This window comes from Streptopelia decaocto (assembly GCF_964273445.1).
Source record: "Streptopelia decaocto genome assembly, chromosome: 4".
Classification (NCBI taxonomy): domain Eukaryota; kingdom Metazoa; phylum Chordata; class Aves; order Columbiformes; family Columbidae; genus Streptopelia; species Streptopelia decaocto.
In genome coordinates this window covers 11,531,322-11,553,227 of record NC_138658.1, presented here as the reverse complement: position 1 = coordinate 11,553,227, position 21,906 = coordinate 11,531,322, and the positions used below count along the sequence as shown (strand labels likewise).

The 21,906-nt window shown below is 38.1% G+C and overlaps 2 protein-coding genes across 4 annotated transcripts in view; one reads left to right on the top strand and one right to left on the bottom strand.

Moving 5' to 3' along the window:
- The first annotated feature begins 6,561 nt into the window (after positions 1–6,561).
- On the top strand, positions 6,562–9,656 carry FABP2 (fatty acid binding protein 2). The gene is made up of 4 exons (XM_082051176.1): positions 6,562–6,709; positions 7,391–7,563; positions 8,151–8,258; positions 9,220–9,656. The coding sequence occupies exons 1-4, from the start codon at positions 6,643–6,645 to the stop codon at positions 9,268–9,270; spliced, it is 399 nt and encodes a 132-aa protein (XP_081907302.1). The 5' UTR covers positions 6,562–6,642; the 3' UTR covers positions 9,271–9,656.
- A 6,055-nt stretch (positions 9,657–15,711) lies between these two features.
- USP53 (ubiquitin specific peptidase 53) overlaps positions 15,712–21,906 on the bottom strand; it is a 32,909-nt gene continuing 26,714 nt past the window's right edge. For all 3 annotated transcript variants that reach the window (XM_082051109.1, XM_082051108.1, XM_082051110.1), the window contains 2 exons: positions 20,281–20,380; positions 15,712–19,450 (listed from right to left, as the gene is read on the bottom strand). In XM_082051109.1, the coding sequence (XP_081907235.1) occupies positions 18,466–19,450; positions 20,281–20,380 (1,085 nt within the window). In that variant the 3' untranslated portion in view covers positions 15,712–18,465. The remainder of the gene's footprint in view (positions 19,451–20,280; positions 20,381–21,906) is intronic.

The following is a 21,906-nucleotide window of genomic DNA, read 5'->3' as shown; positions in this document are numbered from 1 at the left end:
TCATTACTTAAGAGAATCATTAGTCTTACTTACTGTACACCTGACAGAGAATAGAGTCAGGTTGTTTTCTGTGGTCAGACTGCTGCTTATTACTTATTTCCTCATTCTTCTCTTTGTACTATTTTCATGCTTTTTAAAATAACAAGGATGATGTCAAATTTTACTGTTTGTTAATTAATATGATTGAGGTCGAATTTTCAACACCTCATTGTTCCCTGGTTCAGTTTTGTTGGGTTTTTTTTAATATATATTTTATAATAACTTCTCTAGGTTCTAGAAATCCTGAAGAGAAAAGCTTTACTATTAATATCAAGACATTTCTAACATAAGCACTACTGAGATAAGCCAGTGATACAGTACTTCTTGTACTGTACAGTACTTCTTGTACCGCAAAAAATAATTCACTGCTACTAACCACTAGAGAGCACTGCGGCTACACTTATTAGGACCTCTCAGAAATAGGTTTATTGGATAAGTAGAGCTGGCAAATACAACCGTTACACAGATCCATCCTCATCCCCTGCCCCCAAATATCGATTCCTGGGGTATCATGTAAGAAAGATTGAAATAGTCAACCAAACAACTTCAAACAAAACTTATTCTGAAAAACTTATTTTTGACAACAAAAGCTGCATCATCTGCAAACTGCTAATCCCAGAAGTAATTCTAGACCAATGGGCTTCTTGGCAGTTTCTGCTCTTTGCCTATTAGGTTCTCCACGGGAACACTTCTGGCTTGGCTTTTTTTAGCTCTAGGCAAAACCAAAAAGTATGTACATCCCTGACAAACAACAGTCTCATTCAAAAAGTTATGAAGGGCCAGATTTAGCTCAGCACAAAACACAAGTACTGTTTGCTTGAACCAACTGCAATTTATGAGTGCAACTGAACAACTGTCTATGTATATCTGCATATCTCAGGTAACCATTTGCTGTTGGGACTACGGTCTTCCCAGCCCACTCACCAACCCTGCCATGCTCCTCGTTAGTCTTTGCTGGCCTATGGAATGTTTGAATTCAATTCTGAGAAGTGGCACAGTTTTCAACAGGAGTACTGAAGTACATTCCTTATCCAGCCCAGAAAATAATATAACCTTGAACTAGGGCATTTTTATTGAAGAGGTTAAAAAGAATATTACACTGACTGTCACATCTTGCACAATTACAATGGCGTTTTAACAAATGGAAAAGACAGTAGCTCCTTCTGCTGACCGCATTTGTAGTAACAGTGGTGACAGCTATTGCTGACATGTATTCACATTCCTGTGAAATCTCACCCTTTAAGATTTTTAGGAAATACTTCAACTGTATGAGTTTGTTACAGTAGTAAGCTTTGGGATCTAAGTTTATAGAATCTGGCAGCCATTGAGTTTTTTAGCCCTTCAGAGAATAGTAGCATTTCTTAGCACATACAGAATTTAGAACTTCTATTTCAGTTGTCAAATATCACAATTTGTAAACACAGTAAATTTTCACTTCAGTATTTACAATTCAGGATTTCTTTAAATACCTGACTGCATGTTTTCCCCCATTATTCCAAAGCTCTTTTTTTAGTTCACACAGAAATTTATTTTCACCTTTCCCAAGAGACTGGACTGTTCTCCAAACAGCTGTATTATTTTCTGTTCTGATTCTGTACTATCAAGTAAAGTGCTCTTTCCTACTGAAATATGAAGCTAATCAGTTCAGCCATAGCTTGCTACTACCCACCCAGTGGTTCATAACGGATGAGAAACAGTTCTGTACTTTACAGAAGTTTATTTTGTTTATAATCAAAGATCTTTAACAAAAACTAGGAGTGAAATCCATGGTTAAATCATACACATGATACATTCATATGTAGGCATTTCAGAAACCTTTTTGGTAGTAACTGAATCAAGTCACTGGCACATTATTTTATCATATATATGGCTTTTAATGGAAGTTCATTTTGCAGATAAGTAGGGGACTTAATTTGATCAAGGTCACATAGAAAGTCCATTTCTGAGCTGGAAACAGAACCTGAATCTGGGTTCCTGTCATGCTTTTACATGAGACATGAGGAAAATAATGTTTTGTGTTCAAGCCATCTTTTTCTTTTGGATATACAAACATGTAATTACCTGAGCCATACTCTCGCTCTTATGTAACCCTCAGAAAAAGTCACTATTTTACAGATGAGATTAGATTCGAGTCACTAATCTCAATAATCACAATAATCTGTGGTGGACTTTGGAACTGTATCATAATCAAGAGAAAACATGTATGATCAGCAAATAGGTATGCTGAAATGAACTAAAGGTCCAGCTCAAATTTTGGAGAAACTGGAAAGACAGATGCAGACTTTCAATACCATACATTGTTAACTCATTGGACTATAACTCTATCCCACCCTTTGATCACACTTCATATTCTGAACAAAAAGAAACTACTTCCTTAAATTTGCCTGCTACTAAGTATTTGCCTGGAAAATACAAGAATTTTAAGATATGCATTTAAATACCTTAGCAATTAGATAAGTGTGACACAAAGCTCTACGAGTTAACTGGCACATCAGCCTGTATGTGACAAGTGACAAATGGCACTAATACTCAGAGATTCATATGCCCTTCACTAGAAAAGCACACATTTTTATTGGCAATAGTTCAGTGTCACTCCCTTTTCACTGAAACTATGCTAGATTCTACCATTCCAGGTAATCCTGGGATTCATTTTATCATACACTAATTGATGAAATAAACAGCAGAATTGTTATTGCTTTAAGAAAATCCTGCATTTGGCTTCTACATTTTTTTGACTTGGAGCTTATTAGCTCATGCACTTCAGTTCTCTCTGGTATGTGCTCTCAAAAACATGCAGCACTTCAAAGACCAGAGCCATTATGTGCAAATGAAAAAGGAGCATATACAGACACATAGGAATAAGTTTTAAGATCCACAGCCCACTACTAATTAATCAGACAAATGGATCTATACTCACTGGAAATTTCTAAGTAATCTTCAAATGTTGAATCTTCATGTTGAACAGATTGCATCAGCAGCAGCATCCAGGAGTTTCTCCTTGAACCAAAATAAAAGGAGAAATTCACAAACAGGCAACTGGAGTAGGACAAAATCTAGCTCAAGTATGTTCTAATCCTGCTGCAATACAACATCCCATTGCAATACATACTAAGAAATTATTTACCCACAGCATTAATTAGGCTACATCGAGCTCCTTGTTGCTAGGCCACCCCTACTTATGATGAAGTTGGCTTTACTGAGGTAGAATTGTCTGTTTATCATATTGATATGAATTTGAGTATTGCGGTTTTAATGCTTAATAAAACTTCACAATAAGGTATCCTGAGGCACTTAAATCCATCCCAAGACATACAGAAGAATCACAAAGTAAGAAAACACACATAAACACAGCCAAATCAGCTGAAAACTATTTTAATATAATAATATTTACATAAGTATATTATGTTTATGCTGGCACCAAGCCAATATCACTTCACAGTAAAGCTGAGTTCTACCACCTTAGATAATTTTACGCAGAAAAATTTGAAGACAAGCCACAAAACAATAAATGGGATAGATTAATATAACCTATTGCAAAATATTTTTTGTCACCCTGCTCTTTGGAACCTCATTGTCAATTACCATCATAATACAGCTTGGTATGATTATCGCAGACTGGCACGATGAGAGTGGCATAACCATATAAGTTAATAATTTGTTTCCACCCACTTTGTTTAAAGATCAAACTTCAAGTTAATAAGTTTTTCCATTGTCAGTGTTCTGAAGCTGGCACATTGCAGAAAGCCACAATGCCAAGAATCCACACCCTTATCTTTCATGACTTTTATGCAACCAGCAATAGTGTAAATAAAACACCAAGTTTTTCAGTGCACCACCTATGCAAAAATTAGAGTTTTGCAAACTGGACAGGGAAAAGATAGATTGAAGAACGAAAAATGTTGGGGAATATTCCAACATTTTTAAAAAATAATAATCTATAAAGCCAATTTTAAGTATAATTCTAGAAGGAAAATCAGCTTTTATAGTAACTCAAAAAATTTGGAATAAATTGTATATTGTATGGTTCTAGTACACATAAGAAAACTGATTGCAGATTTTAGTGCATTAATAGTCCTAAGTAACTCACATAAATTGTGAAAGATTAAAAAGATGGCTGCTTGTTCTAGCACTGCTATTCCATCAGACCTCAGAGAAGAACAGTTCTTCATGCTGTCAGCACTACACCAATGTCGAGACATGAAACTCATAAATATTGACCACCTGTAGAGATTCTTACTTAACTGACAGATCTGTGGGGCTGGCATGAACAGGATCCTAAGGATTCATGCCCAGTGAAAAGAAACACTAAGGAAGGGAAAAATGGGACAGAAATGGAGCAACACACTGTAACGTAAAATTTAGGAGCCAAGGACTCCCATGGTGAAAAGGTTTGGAGTTGGCTGGTTAGCCCGACTTCTGAGGGAGACCAAAGAATCACAAGTGGGGAAAGGCAATTTGTGAGATAACTGACCAGAAAAGCACATCTGAAATCTTCCTGTTAGTTGAGGACTCACTCCAGAAGACCTTTCCCCTTTTTTAAGGATGAGAAAAACTGCTGAAGTCTGATGTGGAAATTCACACTTAACCTGCAGAATGTCACTACTCCAAGTTATTTTTTCATAAGTTAATATGGACTAGATTCAAATGAGGAGAGTAATCAGTAACATGAGTTTTGTTTAAATGTATAAACACTACTTCAGACACCTTAATATTTCTTGAATGAAATGAATCAGCAAGTTCTTGGAGAGAATGCAGAACCTACCTAAGTAGTAGAAAAGCTTTCTTGAAATACTCAAAATAAAAGGCCATTCCTTTTTGTTAGTTTTAATATATGCCTGGATTTTTTACTGTATACAACAGCATTGGTTCAAAAGTTGCACCACACCATAATAGCATAGAATGTCCTGAGTTGGAAGAGGCCCACAGGATTGAGTCCAGCTCCTGTCGCTGCATATGACAACCCCACAGCTCACACCATGTGTCTGAGGGCATTGTCCAGTCCAATAGTTCCACTGTTAGAAAGAACTCTTTTGCAAAGACTCTTCTGGAGAGTTATTAATTTTCTTAAGCAACAATAAATTGGATGAACTATAACCAGACACCAGGTATTTTTGTTTATGTATATATAGTAAATAAATTATATAGATCAACAAGAATAACTACAAAGGTCAAGAAACACTCCAGTGCAATAAAAAGAAACAATGCAACTCTAATAGAAAAATATTTTGCCCGTTTTCTGAGCTGGCTGAGGAGTACGATGGGCATCCATCACAGCACTGGGCATGGTCTATGAAACTTTTTAAGACATTGAGTTTGGATTCAGCACCATGCTAACCCAACTACACATCTTCCATTTTACAGCTGGCTGATTTTTACCCAGTTCCAATTACAGAGGATGGCACATATATATCTTCCTAAGACAAACGTCTTACCTGTACCTGACAATGCTCCAGTTTACAGTGAGATGCAGTGTTTCAATTTTATCCTTCACAAAAGATAATTCTGGAATTCCAATATTTATAGAAAGTCAAGGTTTTTTTCTACCAAAATTATGCCTACTTATTTGCAAATTTTATTTTACAGCTTTCATGTAAGTCAAAGTGATAAAAAACTGCATGAAAATGTGGGAAGAAGCTGCACATAAAAACTACAAACTGAGATCTAAATGGTGTTGTTAAATGTGAGGTACTACCCTCACCACTGTTAAGAATAAACAGCCTGTCATCTGGCAGTCTTCTTTATCCTGAAATATGGGAATATAAGAGTTAGGAAGGGGAAAGAACGGGTAGCTAGTTCAGGAAGAGTGGCAGGCTCTGCTTCTTCCTAGCCTTAGAGAAAAAAAGGCATTTCTGCGGTGGAACACCATAGCTTTGAGGAAATCAAACTACAGTAGCTGGAACAGTGGTAGATGAGAGGACAAGCTGCAGCCTGAAGAGCATTCACTGAATGGGTTATAATGTAGAAAATTTGTAGAAACTGCTCAGAATTTAAACTTTATATTAGAGAGTGAACAGATTAATACAGAATTTTATCCCAATTTTCATAGCTCAGCACTAGACAAGAAGCAAGCAAACTGTTTTCTGAAACAACCTGTAGACATTCAGTAAATCCTCTGCTCCATGTTTATTATGTGAAGAAGAACAAATCTCGACCAAATTATAACAGACAAAGTAGAGATTTGTGTTTGGTTGGTTGGGTAAATATATTTTCTCCAGTTGCATGAACTCTCCCACTAGCATGAAGATACAACAGAGGTAGAAAATGTCAAGAATTTTCTTACTAATTATCGCTTATACTAGATACCTGATTTTTAGCACAACTCAAATATGGTGAATAAAACAAATGCATTAGCAATTCTTGATTAAGAAGAGCAATAAAGATAACGTCATGATTTGGGGGCAATAAGGGAGAAATTCAACAAGCAGTGTGGTCCTTATTGGAAATTTGATTAAACTACAGTAAACTTCTCCTTGAAAAGATCAGTGCACCAGTTGAGCTTTAGTCAGCCACATCATCCTGTAAATTGCTTTCAAGATAAGCCAGTTCATAAATTCTCTTTGCAAAGCTCTGTTACTTCAGAAAAGTCCTCCTACAGACAGAAACATGGCATTTAATGGTACTTGGAAAATCGACAGAAATGAGAACTATGAAAAGTTCATGGAGGCAATGGGTAAGTCTTACTTTTCCAATTCCTTCTACAAGAATAATACCACTCTGGCTGGATACAAACTCCAGCTGCCTGTGACCCACCTTGTGGCTGGCCTGTCCCGTTGCTGTTTGCTGCTCTGCCCTTGCACAGTGTACTGCATTTATTTTCAAAAGATTCCACAGTGGGTAAAAAAGATTCTGAGAAATGTTCTGATTTTAATGACATTATGTTAATCTTAAGCAATTTTACTTATTCCATCAGATTTATTTCAGCAGAGGAAAGAATCTCGAAGTCTACACTTGAGGAAAATGGTCAGAGAATTTGAATTACAAACTTTAAGCAGAATTCTATAGCAGGAATATACTTTTGATAACATTAAACTAGTTTAAAAATTACACAGGGAGGAAATAATCGTTCTTCAGTTTTACAGAAACACATTATTCAAGTCATTTTAACATACTGATTCTTACCTCAAGTTTGTACAAACTGGTGTTATATTCGTATAAACATGACCATTCCAGTGGGATAGTAATTTGTATTTTATCAGTACTGGTGAATATGACTTCAATAAAAAGTGAAGAAGAATAAATATTCAGGCCAGAATGCTGGAATAAACTCACTTGACCACATAAAAGTCATTAAAAGGAGACAAATATGATGTTCTATTTTTTTTTTCTGATTGATGTTAATTGATTTTTTTAGGTGTTAATGTGATGAAAAGAAAGTTAGGAGCCCATGATAATCTGAAGATCACTATTCAACAAGATGGAAACAAATTTACTGTCAAAGAATCAAGCAACTTCCGTACTATAGATATTGAATTCACTCTGGGAGTCACTTTTGACTACAGTCTGGCTGATGGGACTGAACTTACTGTAAGAGACTTTTAATATCATTATCTATTTATTAAGTACATTATCTATTTATGAAGTACAGTTTCAAGATGAATTATTTGTCTTCCTAGTTTTTAATTTAAATTTGACTTTTAAAGTGTGGCTGTTCAGGAATACTTGCAGCTTATATACAAAAATGGTTCATGGTTCAATGGTTCAAATGCTAATGGTTCAATACCATACTGTGAAACTTGGGGTTCCATACAGTGCCCAAAAAGCAGAGGATATAGCAATTTTCACATGAAGAAATTCAGGTGACTGCTATTTTACTTATAATACTCAAGTACACCACTTAGAATGTAGAGTGGGTATTTATAAGAAATTAGTTTTTCCCTATTGAAATAAATAATTAAAATAAGGTGTACTGAGCACTAAAAAAAATTAGCTTGCCTAATATGCAATTAAATAAACTAGTGGTTTTATTAAAAATTCATTTTTACAGTCTTTCCATCAATGTCAAAAACTCCATAATTACACTGTTTTAATCTCTTCCCACTTTTAAGCAGTCTTTAAATCAGATCTGTGTCATATTTACTGCAAAATATTTGGGGTTATTTTTCCCATTGTAGGGTTCTTGGAACATGGAAGGAGATAAACTTGTAGGAACATTTACTAGAAAAGATAATGGAAAAGCACTCAAAGCACACAGAGAAATCATAGGTGACGAACTTGTTCAGGTGAGTTAAGCAGTTGCTTCCATATAACTTTACAATCTAATGAACTTTAAAAATTAAAAACTTTTTTAAAGGTAAGAAATATTTTCTTCAAGCCAAATAACCTCATTTATCTTTAGTTAAAATTCTCCAGTCCAGTCATCTATCAAGATTTAGAACAAAACTGTCTATCCATGATTTTTAGGTTTTTCCTACCCATGTGAACTGTATCTTAGCAATGCATTCTGAAGCCTGTGAACACAAGCTGTATATAGATAGGTACATGCTATATAGATAGGTACATGCTATATAGATGTGTCCCAACTGAAGGCCCTTCTCCAAGTGTCTGCCTTGTAAAAGCCTTCCTACAGGAGCTTACTACAGGGTAATGCAGACAATGGCTGATAAATACCCTTTTAAAACAAAGTTTAGGGTTGGAGCAGGGTGAAATCTGAGACAAAAGGGAAATGCTTCATAGCTCTGCAGTAAAGCCAGAAACTGAACGGAACTGCAATGCTTTAAGATCCTCTCTGCTAGCAAGTCAGAAGTGTCTTAGAAAAAATAAAAACAAAACAAAACAAAACAAACAACTATGGACAGGTGTGAAATTTGAGATACCAAAAACATACAGTCCAACTCTTCAGTCCTTCTTCACATTTCTAATAAAACTGTCACACAGGTGAAACTTGTAAAGTAGTGGTGTTAGGAATATGGCAATTCAACAGTTTGTTGTTTTGTTTTGGTTTTTTTGAAGCACCGAACAGTTGTTCTGTGCTGGTTCAAATGTTTGCATAGAGAATTTATGCCTATTGACAATAGGCTGCTTTCCTTATGTGCCTTTTCTCAAGCCCTTACAAAGGACAGTAGGCCCGACACGGCCATCAGTAACAATTAATTAAACCACTGCTGACCATGTCTCAACAGCATCTGTGAAATTAAATTTTGTAACAGCAGCCGCTGATTTTTCTCCTTAATTTCCTAACAGACCTACGTATATGAAGGCGTTGAAGCCAAGAGAATCTTCAAAAGGGGTTAAATACTTCACCAAGAACAGCACCAGAATCAAAATCCAATGAAACAGACCACGTTTCTACATATCGTCTGCTTTTTTTCCTTTTAACCACTCACAGCACCTCCTGAGCACAATTCCTAAGTTGCAATTAAGCAGCCCTATTGAAAACACAGGCTAGTTTCTTAAGTTCTTTATGTTTACTGTTTTGTCTGGAATAAACAAAATCTCATTACAATTTGATACAAACGCTAAAATGGAATTTGTACCAAAAGTCTTGCTGGGTGCCATACTAGAAAAGGCTGCAGAAACTATTTTCTATGAGCAGAACAACCTTTTGTTTTGGTTTGTTTTTTTGTTTTTGCACTAGTTTTCAAATGGCAACTGAGTTTCCCCACCATAAAATTTGTATTGGTAAACAGCTTCTCTGTGTATTGAGTATTGTGTAATAAGGATGGCAAAATCTAAAAGAAACCTGACAACACCTAAATCTCTAAGATTATTCTGCATAAATATAAATATGCAAGAAATATAAAATATGGTGCAATAATACAGCTCACTTGGAGGATTTACATGATAGCCCATTGATATCTTGCTAATATAAATAGGAATAATACAAAACACTTCCTGATGATATACACATATGTCACAAAAAGCAATTTCATTATATTTTTTTATAAAAGTATGAGCATGCTTTTAAATATGGAGATGTTGAATTCTTACAGTTTATCAGGGGTCCAAATAATTCTGTGTAAGGAAGAGTATTAGCAGCTCTGAGTGAATTTCTCTCAGGACATGAACAAAAATATTGAAGGTATCTTAACAAGATAAAGAATTATTTCAGGCTAAGCTGACTTCAAACACCGGTGTTTCCAATGGGTGACAAATACGCACCACGTTCTGGTCACGTTGTCCAGTCTGTAAGTGCTGATTTCAACTCAACCTCATAGAATCATAGAACAGTTTGGGTTGGAAGGGACTTTTAAACATCATCTAGTCCAACTCCCCTGCCATGAGCGGAGACATCTTCAACTAGATCAGGTTGCTCAGAGCCCCGTCCAGCCCGGTCTTGAATGTCTCCAGGGATGGGGCATCTTCAGCCTCTCTGGGCAACCTGTGCCAGTGTTTCATCACCCTCACTGTAAAAAATTTCTTCCTTATATCTAGTCTGAGTCAACTCTCTTTTAGTTTAAAACCATTACCCCTTATCCTGTCACAACAGGCCCTACTAAAAAGTTTGCACCCAAACAGTTTGTCCTCATCTCCCTTGAGGTGCACTACTTCCCAATGGTTGCAGTAAAACTGCCTCTCAAGGGTCAGCACTAGTTAAGATCTACTGGGTCCCTCTAACTGTGCCCCTTGGTGGTCATCTGCTCCTGTTGCTACGTCTCCAGCACAGCCTGCTTCCCGGACCTGGACCTTTCCTGACACACCAGCACAACATGCCTGTACACTGCCACCATTCATGTCCTTCAGCAGATACATCCCGAGACTCTTTTTTTGGCTTCTGACCTTTTTGCACCCATACTTCTCCTGTCATTGCTAGAAAATGACTGATTCATATAAGAGCTTTGCTAAAAGGTCACAATACCATATGGGCCTGAGAACAGCCCTGAGGTCTAACCCAAAATATGAATGTGGTTGTATCTGTAACATCTCACAGCACTTCACCACAGAATTCTCTGTTGATGGTAAGCAGCTAGATAATCTTCTAGGGTGTGCTTGCTTATTCACATGCCGTTAACACATCCAATTTCAAATATCCTTTCTGAATGGTTACATTTACATTGATTTTAATAGGCTTTTAAAATACTTCACAAAATTAACTCACCTGTTTTCTTGGCTCCCCTTGACTGTATTTTGCTGGCCACAAACAAAACAAACAAACAAACCCCCACATTTTTTCTTTCCGTTATTTCTGCAACTGAAGCCTCTCTACCTGTACTTTTGTGATCTTCAGAGTCTCATAGCCCTCCCTGCTGGCAAAATGCTCTCATGACACAAACAGCATTCAATTTAAGATAGGGATGCATCACCCTTATTTACGAATTAGGATTTCCTTCCCCTAAATATCGATTGTATGCAACTTCTAGTGTAGCTATTTTTTACATAACCATCTTTCAGTAGACACATATACCACATATATCACAATGAAGACAAAACTATTTTAAGCAGTCCTTCATTTCAGTGAAGAGATGTAAAACTTCTGAAAAGCAAATGCATGGAAACCTAAAAACCAAAACCCTAAAATCTGGAAACAACACCATTACAAAGTTCTGTATATTTCTAGGCTATTTTCTTTAGATAGTAAAGCCTTTAAAAGAGAGAGGGATAAAGAATAATGGCTTGCAATAAGCTGTGTGCATAATAAAACACACTAAACTATAAGATGGAGGCCTTAACCACTGAAGGGCTGTTACAGAGTTTGACCGTTGTTATCAGCTGCATGTCATTATTGCTTCTAAATTGCACAGAAGTATATTAATAAGTCAAAGGTTTCAGGAAATTGGACAATGGCATTTTATTTCTTTAAGAGACTTGAGTGGCTGGAATGAAAGCTGTATTAAGTTTCTGCATGTGTTTTCTCTTTCTCCCTTGAGAATGCTGACTCTCTAAGTCTTACACCCTCCTGGTTCAGAAAATCAAGCTCTAGCCCACTCCTGGTATCCATGTGCTCACCTCTACCACACCCAGCCTGGTTACAGCCCAATTCATGGTTATTTTGATCTAGGTTACTGGATTTGTTTGATTTATGTGCTACAACAGGAAGGCATAACCAGTGGGATGTTTTTTTCTGTCAGGTATTTGAGGAACTGTTTCACTAAACTCTGGATTACATACAAGGTCAGAAACTGGAAAGTAAAAGTAATCTGGTAATTATTAAAAAAAAAAAAAAAAGAGAGACAGCGCGCTCAAAAGTATTTAACATGTCCAAACACTGCAGACAGATGTGGTCAGCAGCTGTAATTTAAAACAAAATGAGAAAAAAAATCTTTAAATCGTCAGTTTCTGATACTTGAGATAGGATCGTCAATTAAGAGAGTAGAGGAGAGCAGTCCAGCTTAGGAAAACTAACAAAGATCATTGTATTAGAATGTGAATGAGACAGCCTACTAAATTTGACTAGGAGACTTCTTTTTTCCAAGTCAGGTATTTCAGAATTATATTATTTTGCAACCTCATAGGAAATTATTTGCTTTGGGAAAACCTACAATCCACAGTTCCCTTTGCTCGAATAAGTAATAAAGGTGGTTACAAGACTTAAAGCAGAAGTACTGTCATTGTTTCCCCCCAAAATCTCTTATGTACTTCACCTAACACATATATGCTTCACTGATACTTGCTATATAAAGGCAATTCAAGTTCATCCTTTTTTCTAGTGATCAAATTTTCTACAGAAAGTAGCTACCCCAAAGTGCACACTTATGACAAGTTAAAGTCTGAGCTGATACACCTGCTCTGCATTCTGCAGCAAGTATTTTCTCTTAATATGAGGCTAAGAAGTGTCAATAGATACAATGAGGAAGTTTATTATACTCCTACATTTCTGGTCAGTCTTCTAGACACAATTAAAATAACTGCACTCCTTTAAATACTGAGTGAACTGGCTGCACTGAGGGTAGTACATCTGAACTATGGCATCAGATTGCGCAGTTTAATTTTATTTCTTATGCAGCTGTGTTGTGAAAATAAAGCACACTGTATACACTATCTACATGAACTTTTCCATGTATGTTTGGGGTGTACAAGCTCCAACTAACTTTCAAGGATAGGAGTGTATCTTAATTTAAATTTTCCTAAATTTCTTCACAACAGGACTTCCCAAAGGGTCCTTTAGTTTCATCCAGGTGACCACCGGCTCTCTTGTCTCAGGAAGAACTTGTGAATGTTCATTTCCACAGAAGTCCCAAACAAAACAAAGTCAACATGATTTGACAGAACTGAACACCTATTTTTCCCCATACCCTTGTCTCACCTGGCTAAGCGCCCTGAACCCTGCCAGGGAGCAGGAACCATCAGTGCCCAGGCACTACCGCCGCAATGCCCGTCACCAGCACGGCGACACTCGCGCAGCTCCCACCAGTGTCACTTCTCCCACAACTGGCAGGCAAAGCAGAAGCTCCCTCCAGGCCTCGCCCACCGGGCACATTGTGCCACACGAGCTGTGCCCGCCACCGCCCCCGGCTCCTCGGCACCGCCCGCGGGTCAGGGCGGCTCTGCTGGAAACGGCAGCAAAGCACCAGCGCCGCCGCGAGGCCCCGCCGGGCGCTGCTCGCGCCCCAACGGTCACCAACCGTCAGCAAGCCACGCCCCTGCTCGGGCGCGGGGCGGGAGGGGGCGCTCACGTCACGCGGCAAGGGCGGGGCTGCCCGCGTGGGCCGCGGCAGCGCCAGGGCGCGGCGGCAGTACGTGCGCTCCGCTCTCATTGGCTCCGCACCCGGAAGAGCAGCTGGAGCGTGCGCGGTGGGTGCCGAGCCCTGCCCGAGGACATGGAGGCGGCGGTGCGGAGCCGGGACCCGCAGCAGCAGCCACAGCCGGGCGCGGCGGCGGATGGCGGCCGGGGCTTGTCGCTGTCGGGGCAGTCCTACTGGCTGGACCTGTGGCTCTTCATCCTCTTCGACCTGGCGCTCTTCGTGGTCATCTACCTGCTGCCCTGAGGGCGCCGGGCCCAAGTCAGCCGCCGCCGGGGAGCGGGTGTGCTCGGGCTGGGGTTCCGCCCGCCGCCCGGGGAGGCCCGGCGCTCGGGGCCCGGGAGGGCTTCCACCTACCCGTTGGGCCAGCGGTTGCGATGCGGCGGCTCCCGGAGGGAGAAGGGCGGCGTTGGGGTGAGCGGAGCGGAGCCCCTGTTCTGCGCGGCCGGACGGTGTGCGCCTCGCCTGGGTGTCCACGGGTGACCGCGCGGAGAAGCCCAGGGAAGGCCCCGCTCCTGGCAGGGCAGCGGGCACCGCGGAGCAGCGCTAACATCCCTCGCCCGGAGTGTCCCCGCAGCCGAGCCTCGCAGAGGCCGGGAGAGCAGCGAGCGCTCTGGGCCCCCCGGCGCGGGGAGAAGCCCGGAGCCCGGAGCCGCCGGCCGGGAGCAGAAGCGGGCGCGTCCCCACTTCACAGCTGCTCCACTTGTACAGCGAACTCCTTACAGTTGCATCGACACCTCTGAGCTGACAGCCCTTTAAACTGCCCAGTTCCTGTAAGCTCCTGGTTTTCCTACACAGAAAGAGCAACACTTGTGTAAATTTTTCAGAGTAATAAAACCCTGAAGCAGATGTGATTTCTGGAGTGCCAAATATCCTTGAAAAAGTAAAGCTAATGTCAAACAACCAGTAGCTTGATGTTTATTATTATTTTTTCCTCAAGAAAAACTGTGTAGTGTTAATTCTTGGATCAGAAGGCACACTTGATGCTTCTTTTGTGTTTACTGTATCTTCCAAAGGACTGTATAGCACTGGAAAAGTAACCAGATTTCTCTGTAGAGCCACTATCTGATCACATGATGCACCTTATGAGAACAAGTGGTGGAAGATGAGGACCATTTGTGCAGTAGAAACAACTGGGAACATGACCGGCACCTGAATGCAAGATGCATATATATACATATATATATGTATTTGTATACACACTGTATCTTAAAGTATCTCTGGCTGTATCCTAAGTATTACTGTTCAGGTTTTTACCTGTATCCTGTTCCTGTGTTCTAAACTGTGCCTTAAAGGTCACATAAGACAGCTCAATTGTGCTTCTGTAATTGATGCCAAAAGGTTGGTTAAGCAAAATGAGAATACTGTTTGAATAAAAGCAACTGAAAGGACAGATTGTAGAGTGGCTGAAAATAAAACCCATCTCTTTCGTAGCTTTCTGTTTGACTTTCTGTTAGACCTTTCTCTTTTTGTACCACAGCATGCATGAGATTGTAGCTTCAGCGGTTACTGTGCCTTCCGAAACATGTCAGTGTTTAACAGTAGTAGCCTCCTGTCCTCAGTGATTTAGGTAGAGCAAGCTCTGACTTCCTTGCAATAAGCACTGAAGGAGTGAGCTTACAAGAACAGACTTCCTGAGTAGCTGGCAGGTCTCATGTGAAGTACCCTCTTCCATACCCCTTCCATGGATGAATGTCAGTTGACAGCAATAGGTCAGGAATGGATTTCAGCTTCCATGTGCCCCATGAGAATTTATGTCACACTATAGGGAGACTTTCAAAACACTGTTAAGGAGTGTCTTGCATTTGCAGGAGATAGGTATTAAAATTGGTTTATGTATCTCACATGGATTTAGAAAGCTGAATAGTTTTAACAGCTTTATAAACAATACTGCAGAAGATGAATTTTAGTGTTCAAAAAAAGGTAACCATCATCTCTGCAAAGCTTTCAACCATGAGTAGCAATATTATCTGACATTGCTTTCCAGAACTGCATTTCTAAACAAACTTTTTTTCTTTTTTAGAAACATGGAGTACAAAAAGAACAGAAGACAAAGATACTTTAAATTTTTATCTGATAGTTCGAACAAGCAGGAATTTGCAAGAAAATAATTCTAAAGACTGAAAAATATATTAATTACAAGACTTGTTAATGTATTTACTGTTACAAAAATTGTCTAGGCTCTTATACAAATCTATAGCAAGAAGGGGACATTTATAAAAAAATAAATAGGCACCCTAGGTAAGTTAAAACAAGTTATCACATATTAGTTAGCAAATATTACATACATACATGGAGTGCAGAGTCAAATATAAAAACAAAGGTGCCTTGATTAGCCATCTATTTACTATTATAATTAAATACCTGGTAAACATGGGTCACATAGAAAGTTGTCTGGTAAGATTGCTTCAAGCAAAGCAAGGCGACTGAAGTACATCTAAATTACTAGAGCTATTTTAAAAATAAGTTTATCAGTTGTGCTTACTGGAAGCCAAATTCGTCAGTAATAATAGGCATTCATATTGCTTATTGTACAGAATTATCAACATTGCTATGCGTTTTTAAAAATAAGTGTTTTAACATCATTCACAGTTGTTGCTGTGCTATTCATACATAAAAATACTGTCATTTCAAATACAAGATTTTTGCAAAATATTTTACAAATTATACATTATTTACAAATTCCAATAGTCTTTGTTTTTACACAAGTATTAGAAGACAGTTTTATTTAACTGGCTACATATTTTATGTAACATTGTTAGATGAACTAGAAAAGTGTAATTTACAGGTTCTGAAATCTCAAAAATATTACAGTTAAGAATATTCCAAGTTCTTACATTTTCAGGGTTCATTTCCTGTATTCAATTGATTTTCTTACAAAAGGATAATTTTAAGTTGCTGTTTACCAGCAGCCATACCTAAACATGCATAATTATTTGCACTACAAATTCTAGAATTTTTTTTTTTCCAAGTGCTACAACAAATTTAGGTCAGGAAGGTAGAAATGAGATTAATCTGAGATACCTGCTTTGTTGCATATATCATGTTCCAGTTTTACTGTAAGCTACATGAATTTAAAAAAAAAAAGTGACCTTGACACAGAATAATGAAAACTACTGTTTAAATGTATACCTTGGATAATCACGCTAAGCAATTGTCAACATTTGGTTGAAGCACTAAAACTCACATAAGGTTTATAAATGTATAAAAGCCTTTCTGACTAACAGTGCAAGTATAAGCAAGAGTGTTTATCATGCATATTAAACCTTCTTGCATTATTTTCATGACTAAAAGGCATTGATGTTTAGATGTAATCAGCACCACCGCCAGTTAACCCTTTAGTACAAATAATGGCAAAATTTAGCCTTTTCAGATTGTGTGAGGCTTTGCTGACATTAAGTCTAAGTTACACATTGTTTAATGTTACGGTAAGACTCTGGTCTCTGGTGCCACAAGACATAGTGGGTCATTCCAAACACTTGGGGCTGCCAGGAGGGAAAAATTCTGCTCACCCTTTTTTTCTTCCCAGGCCCCACTGGGCCATGTGCTGAGAGTTCTGTGCACTGATTGAACTAACCAAACAAAAGCAAACCAATCCTCCTCTTTGTTACTGAAATAAGTCAGGTTAACGAAAGACCTGGTAAATGCCAGAGCTGCCAAAACTGCAGGGCAGAGTGACAGAGCAGAGAGAAAGAACCTCTTCTTTTCACAGCACACTGCAGTGTGAAAGGCTGCAGGTTCCGTCAGCCTGATCTGCTAAAACAGAAGGTATGTAGGGCTGCTTCAAATAGGAAAGAAAGTTGTCAGTAAAATCAAATGTCCAATCCCCACTAAACATTGCTCAAAATGTCAAGCTGAAAAAGAGACAGGAAGTTCAATAAATAGTAGCATCGACTTTGCATGCAATTGTAGAATAAATCAGAACTGAACATAATAAATATACCTAAAACCTTACAAAATGGATCTTTCATAGCTGCATGATAACTCTGTATTTTAAAATTAGCATCCTATTCTGCTCTATCAGTTTGTAGCTTATGTCGTTAAATTGAATTTTAATAAGTTAAAGTATATAGCTTATAGGGTGAACAAATGTGATGTGTTAGTTTAAAAATGTATACAAACATAGAGCAGGCATGTCACTAGGACAGTACTACTGCCATTTACTTGAATTCCCTTTTAAAATCTTATTTAACACTTGCAAAGCAGAACCATTTTTACAGAAATATTAAGGCTTTTCAAATAACGAGTTAGAAATTCTCTGAGTAAACCTGTATTAAAGACACAAACGTTTCTGAAAGCACACTCTCAGAGAAGTCAGCTAAAAAAAAAATGCTGCCTCCTGCTACCTATCAGGACAAATGCTGCTCTATTATAGCTATATTGACTGCATTATATATGGTAATATGTTTATCCCTTTTGTTAGTCTAAGTATGTAGTGACCACAGTCTGAAGGGACACTTTTTAAACTGTAACTAATGAAATCTTACAAAATTAGTAACATCTAGTTGATCCCACTGTTGTAAAATGCATACACCCAAAGGGACCTTTTTTAATATAAACTGTAGAAGACAAGCCAAGTAACAGAGGTAAGCATTAAGGCAACTAGAGTAACAAATCAAAGAGCCAGAAGTTTAGCACCTCTTCTCCTCTGTTTGTCTCTATTTGCATATTCATATAAACAGTCACAACTCCTAAGCAAAGTACAGTCAACTGGGTACCTACTTATCCCACAGACATTCAAGGTTTGTGCCCATTTACAAACTACATGAAATGCCAAAGTCTGATCCAGGTTTTTTATTATTTGAAGGATCTATCTAGTGCAGTGTATGCCTTCTACATTTGCCTTGTACCTTTGCTCAGATGTGGGGTGCCTGGGCTCAAGAGTAGCATGGTATGTAGCACTCAGGTCTACTCCAGCTGGTGGAGGATGCTTTTCTTTGGGAAAGCTTCCATTATCCGTAAAATACAGCTTGGGTCTCTGATGATATTTCATCCTGTATGTGTCAGTCATACAACTATCTACTGAAAAATAAGTTGTTAGGGATACACTTTCATTTCCATCCACATAGCCAGCACTTGGTCCTGTATGACGAGGTCCTTTCTTCAAAAAGTTTTCAGACACGGTCCAAAAGTCATTAACTGCTAAGCGAGGTGGAGAATCCGCTTTATGAACAAACAATTCATTCCCTTGAAATGGCTCTTTCAACATTTGTTCATTTATAAGTATACTTGCTTCTGATGCAGATTTTAAAGGTGTACCTGTTTGCCTTAATGGATTATTTTGCAACACCTCTGTCGATTTTACATCAGCTGCTGAGTTGTTTTCTGATCCTGGCAAAATATTCAGAGCATATTTCTTTGGTGGTAAAGGGGGAGGAATATTCTGGTAAACTGCTTCGGGGACCCAAAGAGCATCTGCCCTTCGGAGTGGGTGCCTGGCATGTTCACCGGGAGGGGGAAGCACCATGGGCCTTTCTGACAGGTTCTGTGGCACACAAAGCGACAACCCCACCTTGGGACCAAATGTTCTTGCGTGGTGAGGCTGTGGCTGGGAAGATGAGTGAAGGTCATTGTTGATCAGCTTCCTTCCACAGACATTTTCTGTATAGGGGTGGGGTACGCCATCAGCACAGTACACTGACACATTCATCTTCTCAAACTTGTCTGGATTAAGCCACTCTGAAGAATGCTGCTCGTTTGCCTTGTTCCTACTTTCTGACTTAACAATGTCTTTAAGAACTGGCTGTAGACTTGATGATGGGAAAAGTTTCCTATTGGTCTCGGGCATTTCAGCTCTAAAACACAAAAATACACAGGATGTAAGTATCCATAAAAACACAAGAAAAAGCTCAAATAACCTAAGGATTTTTTCAAAGACAGCTTTGGTAACACTGCTTAAATATTCAAACTGACTAGAGAACTGGGATCTCCTTAACATACAGCCATTTGATTAAAAGTTGTATTAAATAACTCCAAGTTTTCTTTTATTTGAAATGTAAAGTGCCCCAAAAATCTCTGCAAGAGATTTGAGTATCTGTAAGGCAAGATAAATTCCTCCAACATTCGGGGATATGTCAAACATACCTCTGCTCTCTTCTAAGCATCTTGGTGACTCAGTCTGATATATCCACTTTTCAAATATCAGATGTTAGTTCTCGGTATTACATTTGTATTTAGATTCTTGATTTTTTAGGAGGTACTGAGCACTTACAGTTCAAATTAGAAACAAGAAGTATATATCGGCAGCTTCTAAACAGAAGTTACCTTTTCTTCCCCTTCCAACCAATTTTTTCAAAGCTTTATGAGGTTATTGCACTAACCACAAATTGGTTAATCACTGCCTGTTGTACTATATAAATTCAAACCGGAAAAAAAAAAAATATTAAAACCCTTTTCTCTGGTAAGGTGGTTTAAAACAACGTAAGTTATTTGGTTCCTCTGACGGCATCAAAACTAAAGACGGATCATTCAGCTCTATCAATTACAGAAAATACAAAAGGCATTGTCTGTCAAAAATATTCAAGACTTTAGCTTTTGCATACTTAATATTATTGATTACTATCACAAAACAGAATTCAGCATTTCTTAAAATATTACATAGTAAATTAACACTAGTATTAGTTACCTCTTTACTGGAGGACTGGGCACCTGCAAATGTAATTCTGGTGAGAAATTAACATGAGGTCTGTAGTTAACTTCTGAATTTATCTGGTCTTTCTTCAAGTCTGGGGATAGAAGAAAAAACATTTCAAAATAATCAGAAATACAGTCCCAAGTCCTTCCTTGTAATTCCTTGGAGGTCACAAAAACAAACAAAACGCAACAGGACAATTAATTATTTTCAAGATCTGACATGAATCAAAATAACCATTTTGAAGAAAATCCGTCACAGAAGGTAAGATCTTATATTTATCCAAAATAATCTGTAGGAAATGTTTGGTTTTTAATGTTACCAGAAAATAGTAATTACAATTTTTAAGTCCTACAGACATGCCTAAAAGATCATATTAACATTTCATCTAAAGTACATTTTCAAAAGCAGATTTTTATGAAAGCACATTTATTCAAATATCCAGTCATTTAAATTACAAAATAAAAACTATTTATGATTTCTGAAATTTTACATGATGTAATAATAACCAAATGGAATTAATACTGTAGGGGTTGAGGGGCATTTTGTTTTTCAACTTTTTTTTTGTTCATTTGGGTTTTGTTGGTTGGGGGGGATGGTTTGTTTTGTTTATTAAGAAATGCAACATGCGTTCTTTGAAAAAGATTTTAAAATGTAACAACAAACTACAGTTCATAGAGATGTTGAACAGACAGAGAACACTCTCAGTTGCAAGACCTAAACACACAACATGAGAGTGCCTGGGCCAGTGCTACTACACTCACACTCTAGAAGCTCCTTTTATTCACCAGGCAAAGAATCACTCTCTGAAAATACACAGTTTCTGAACAATGCAGTTTCTAGTTGACAGTAAATGAAGGGAGCATTGAAGTATCCATGTTGACACCACACAGAATAAAACACTATCTTGGCAAGTGACAAGCAACAGTCTATTTGTTTAGAGCTAGATATTGCAAATTTTCCTAATGCAACGATTTGCCCATTATAATCAGTCACCTGGTCTGAAGCAATTCAAAAGCACCTTTATTTTGTATATGTATAGACTAGTTCATTTAACTGCTATGCCTTTTTCAGAAAAACAGGAATTAAATTCAAAACCAGCAGTATACATTGCCTGAGTTCTAGTAGAACAAACTCCTGTTAAGTGGACAGTACTAACTTAGCCAACTTCCAACTGACAACATAGGCTGTTCCATACTTTCATCAACAAAACGTACAAAAACTTTGAATCTATTCTTAGATTAGAAAATCTTACCAAAATTATTACATTTTTAAATTTACTTGTTATTTCCTCAAGTCTAAATAAAGTCTTGGAACTTCTGACTCGTGAACACGAGTCAAAACATCAACAACAGAAAAGAACTAAATGAAAAACTTTGGGTGATGCTAGTGGGTGGTACGTGAGGGTCAATATCTGCTCTATCTTTAACTGATGAAAGACTGAAGACACTAAATCTTTGACAAAAAACACAGGTTGTAGAGGCTAAAAAGGTATATAGAACAAGAGACAAAGCTTCCAACATGGCTTTCCTTTGAGCTTAAAAAAAAAAAAATTCTTGCTATTCTAGCATGAAAAAACAATATGACAACTACTCAGAAAGAGTATTTATGGGAAAACAT

What these genes read in the sequence shown, in the direction of transcription:
- FABP2 (XM_082051176.1), top strand. Translation starts at nt 6,643, where the DNA reads ATGGCATTTAATGGTACTTGGAAAATCGACAGAAATGAGAACTATGAA. An exon ending in AAAGTTCATGGAGGCAATGG is followed by an intron (nt 6,710 to 7,390) that starts GTAAGTCTTACT and finishes TGATTTTTTTAG; the next exon opens with GTGTTAATGTGATGAAAAGA. An exon ending in CTGATGGGACTGAACTTACT is followed by an intron (nt 7,564 to 8,150) that starts GTAAGAGACTTT and finishes TTCCCATTGTAG; the next exon opens with GGTTCTTGGAACATGGAAGG.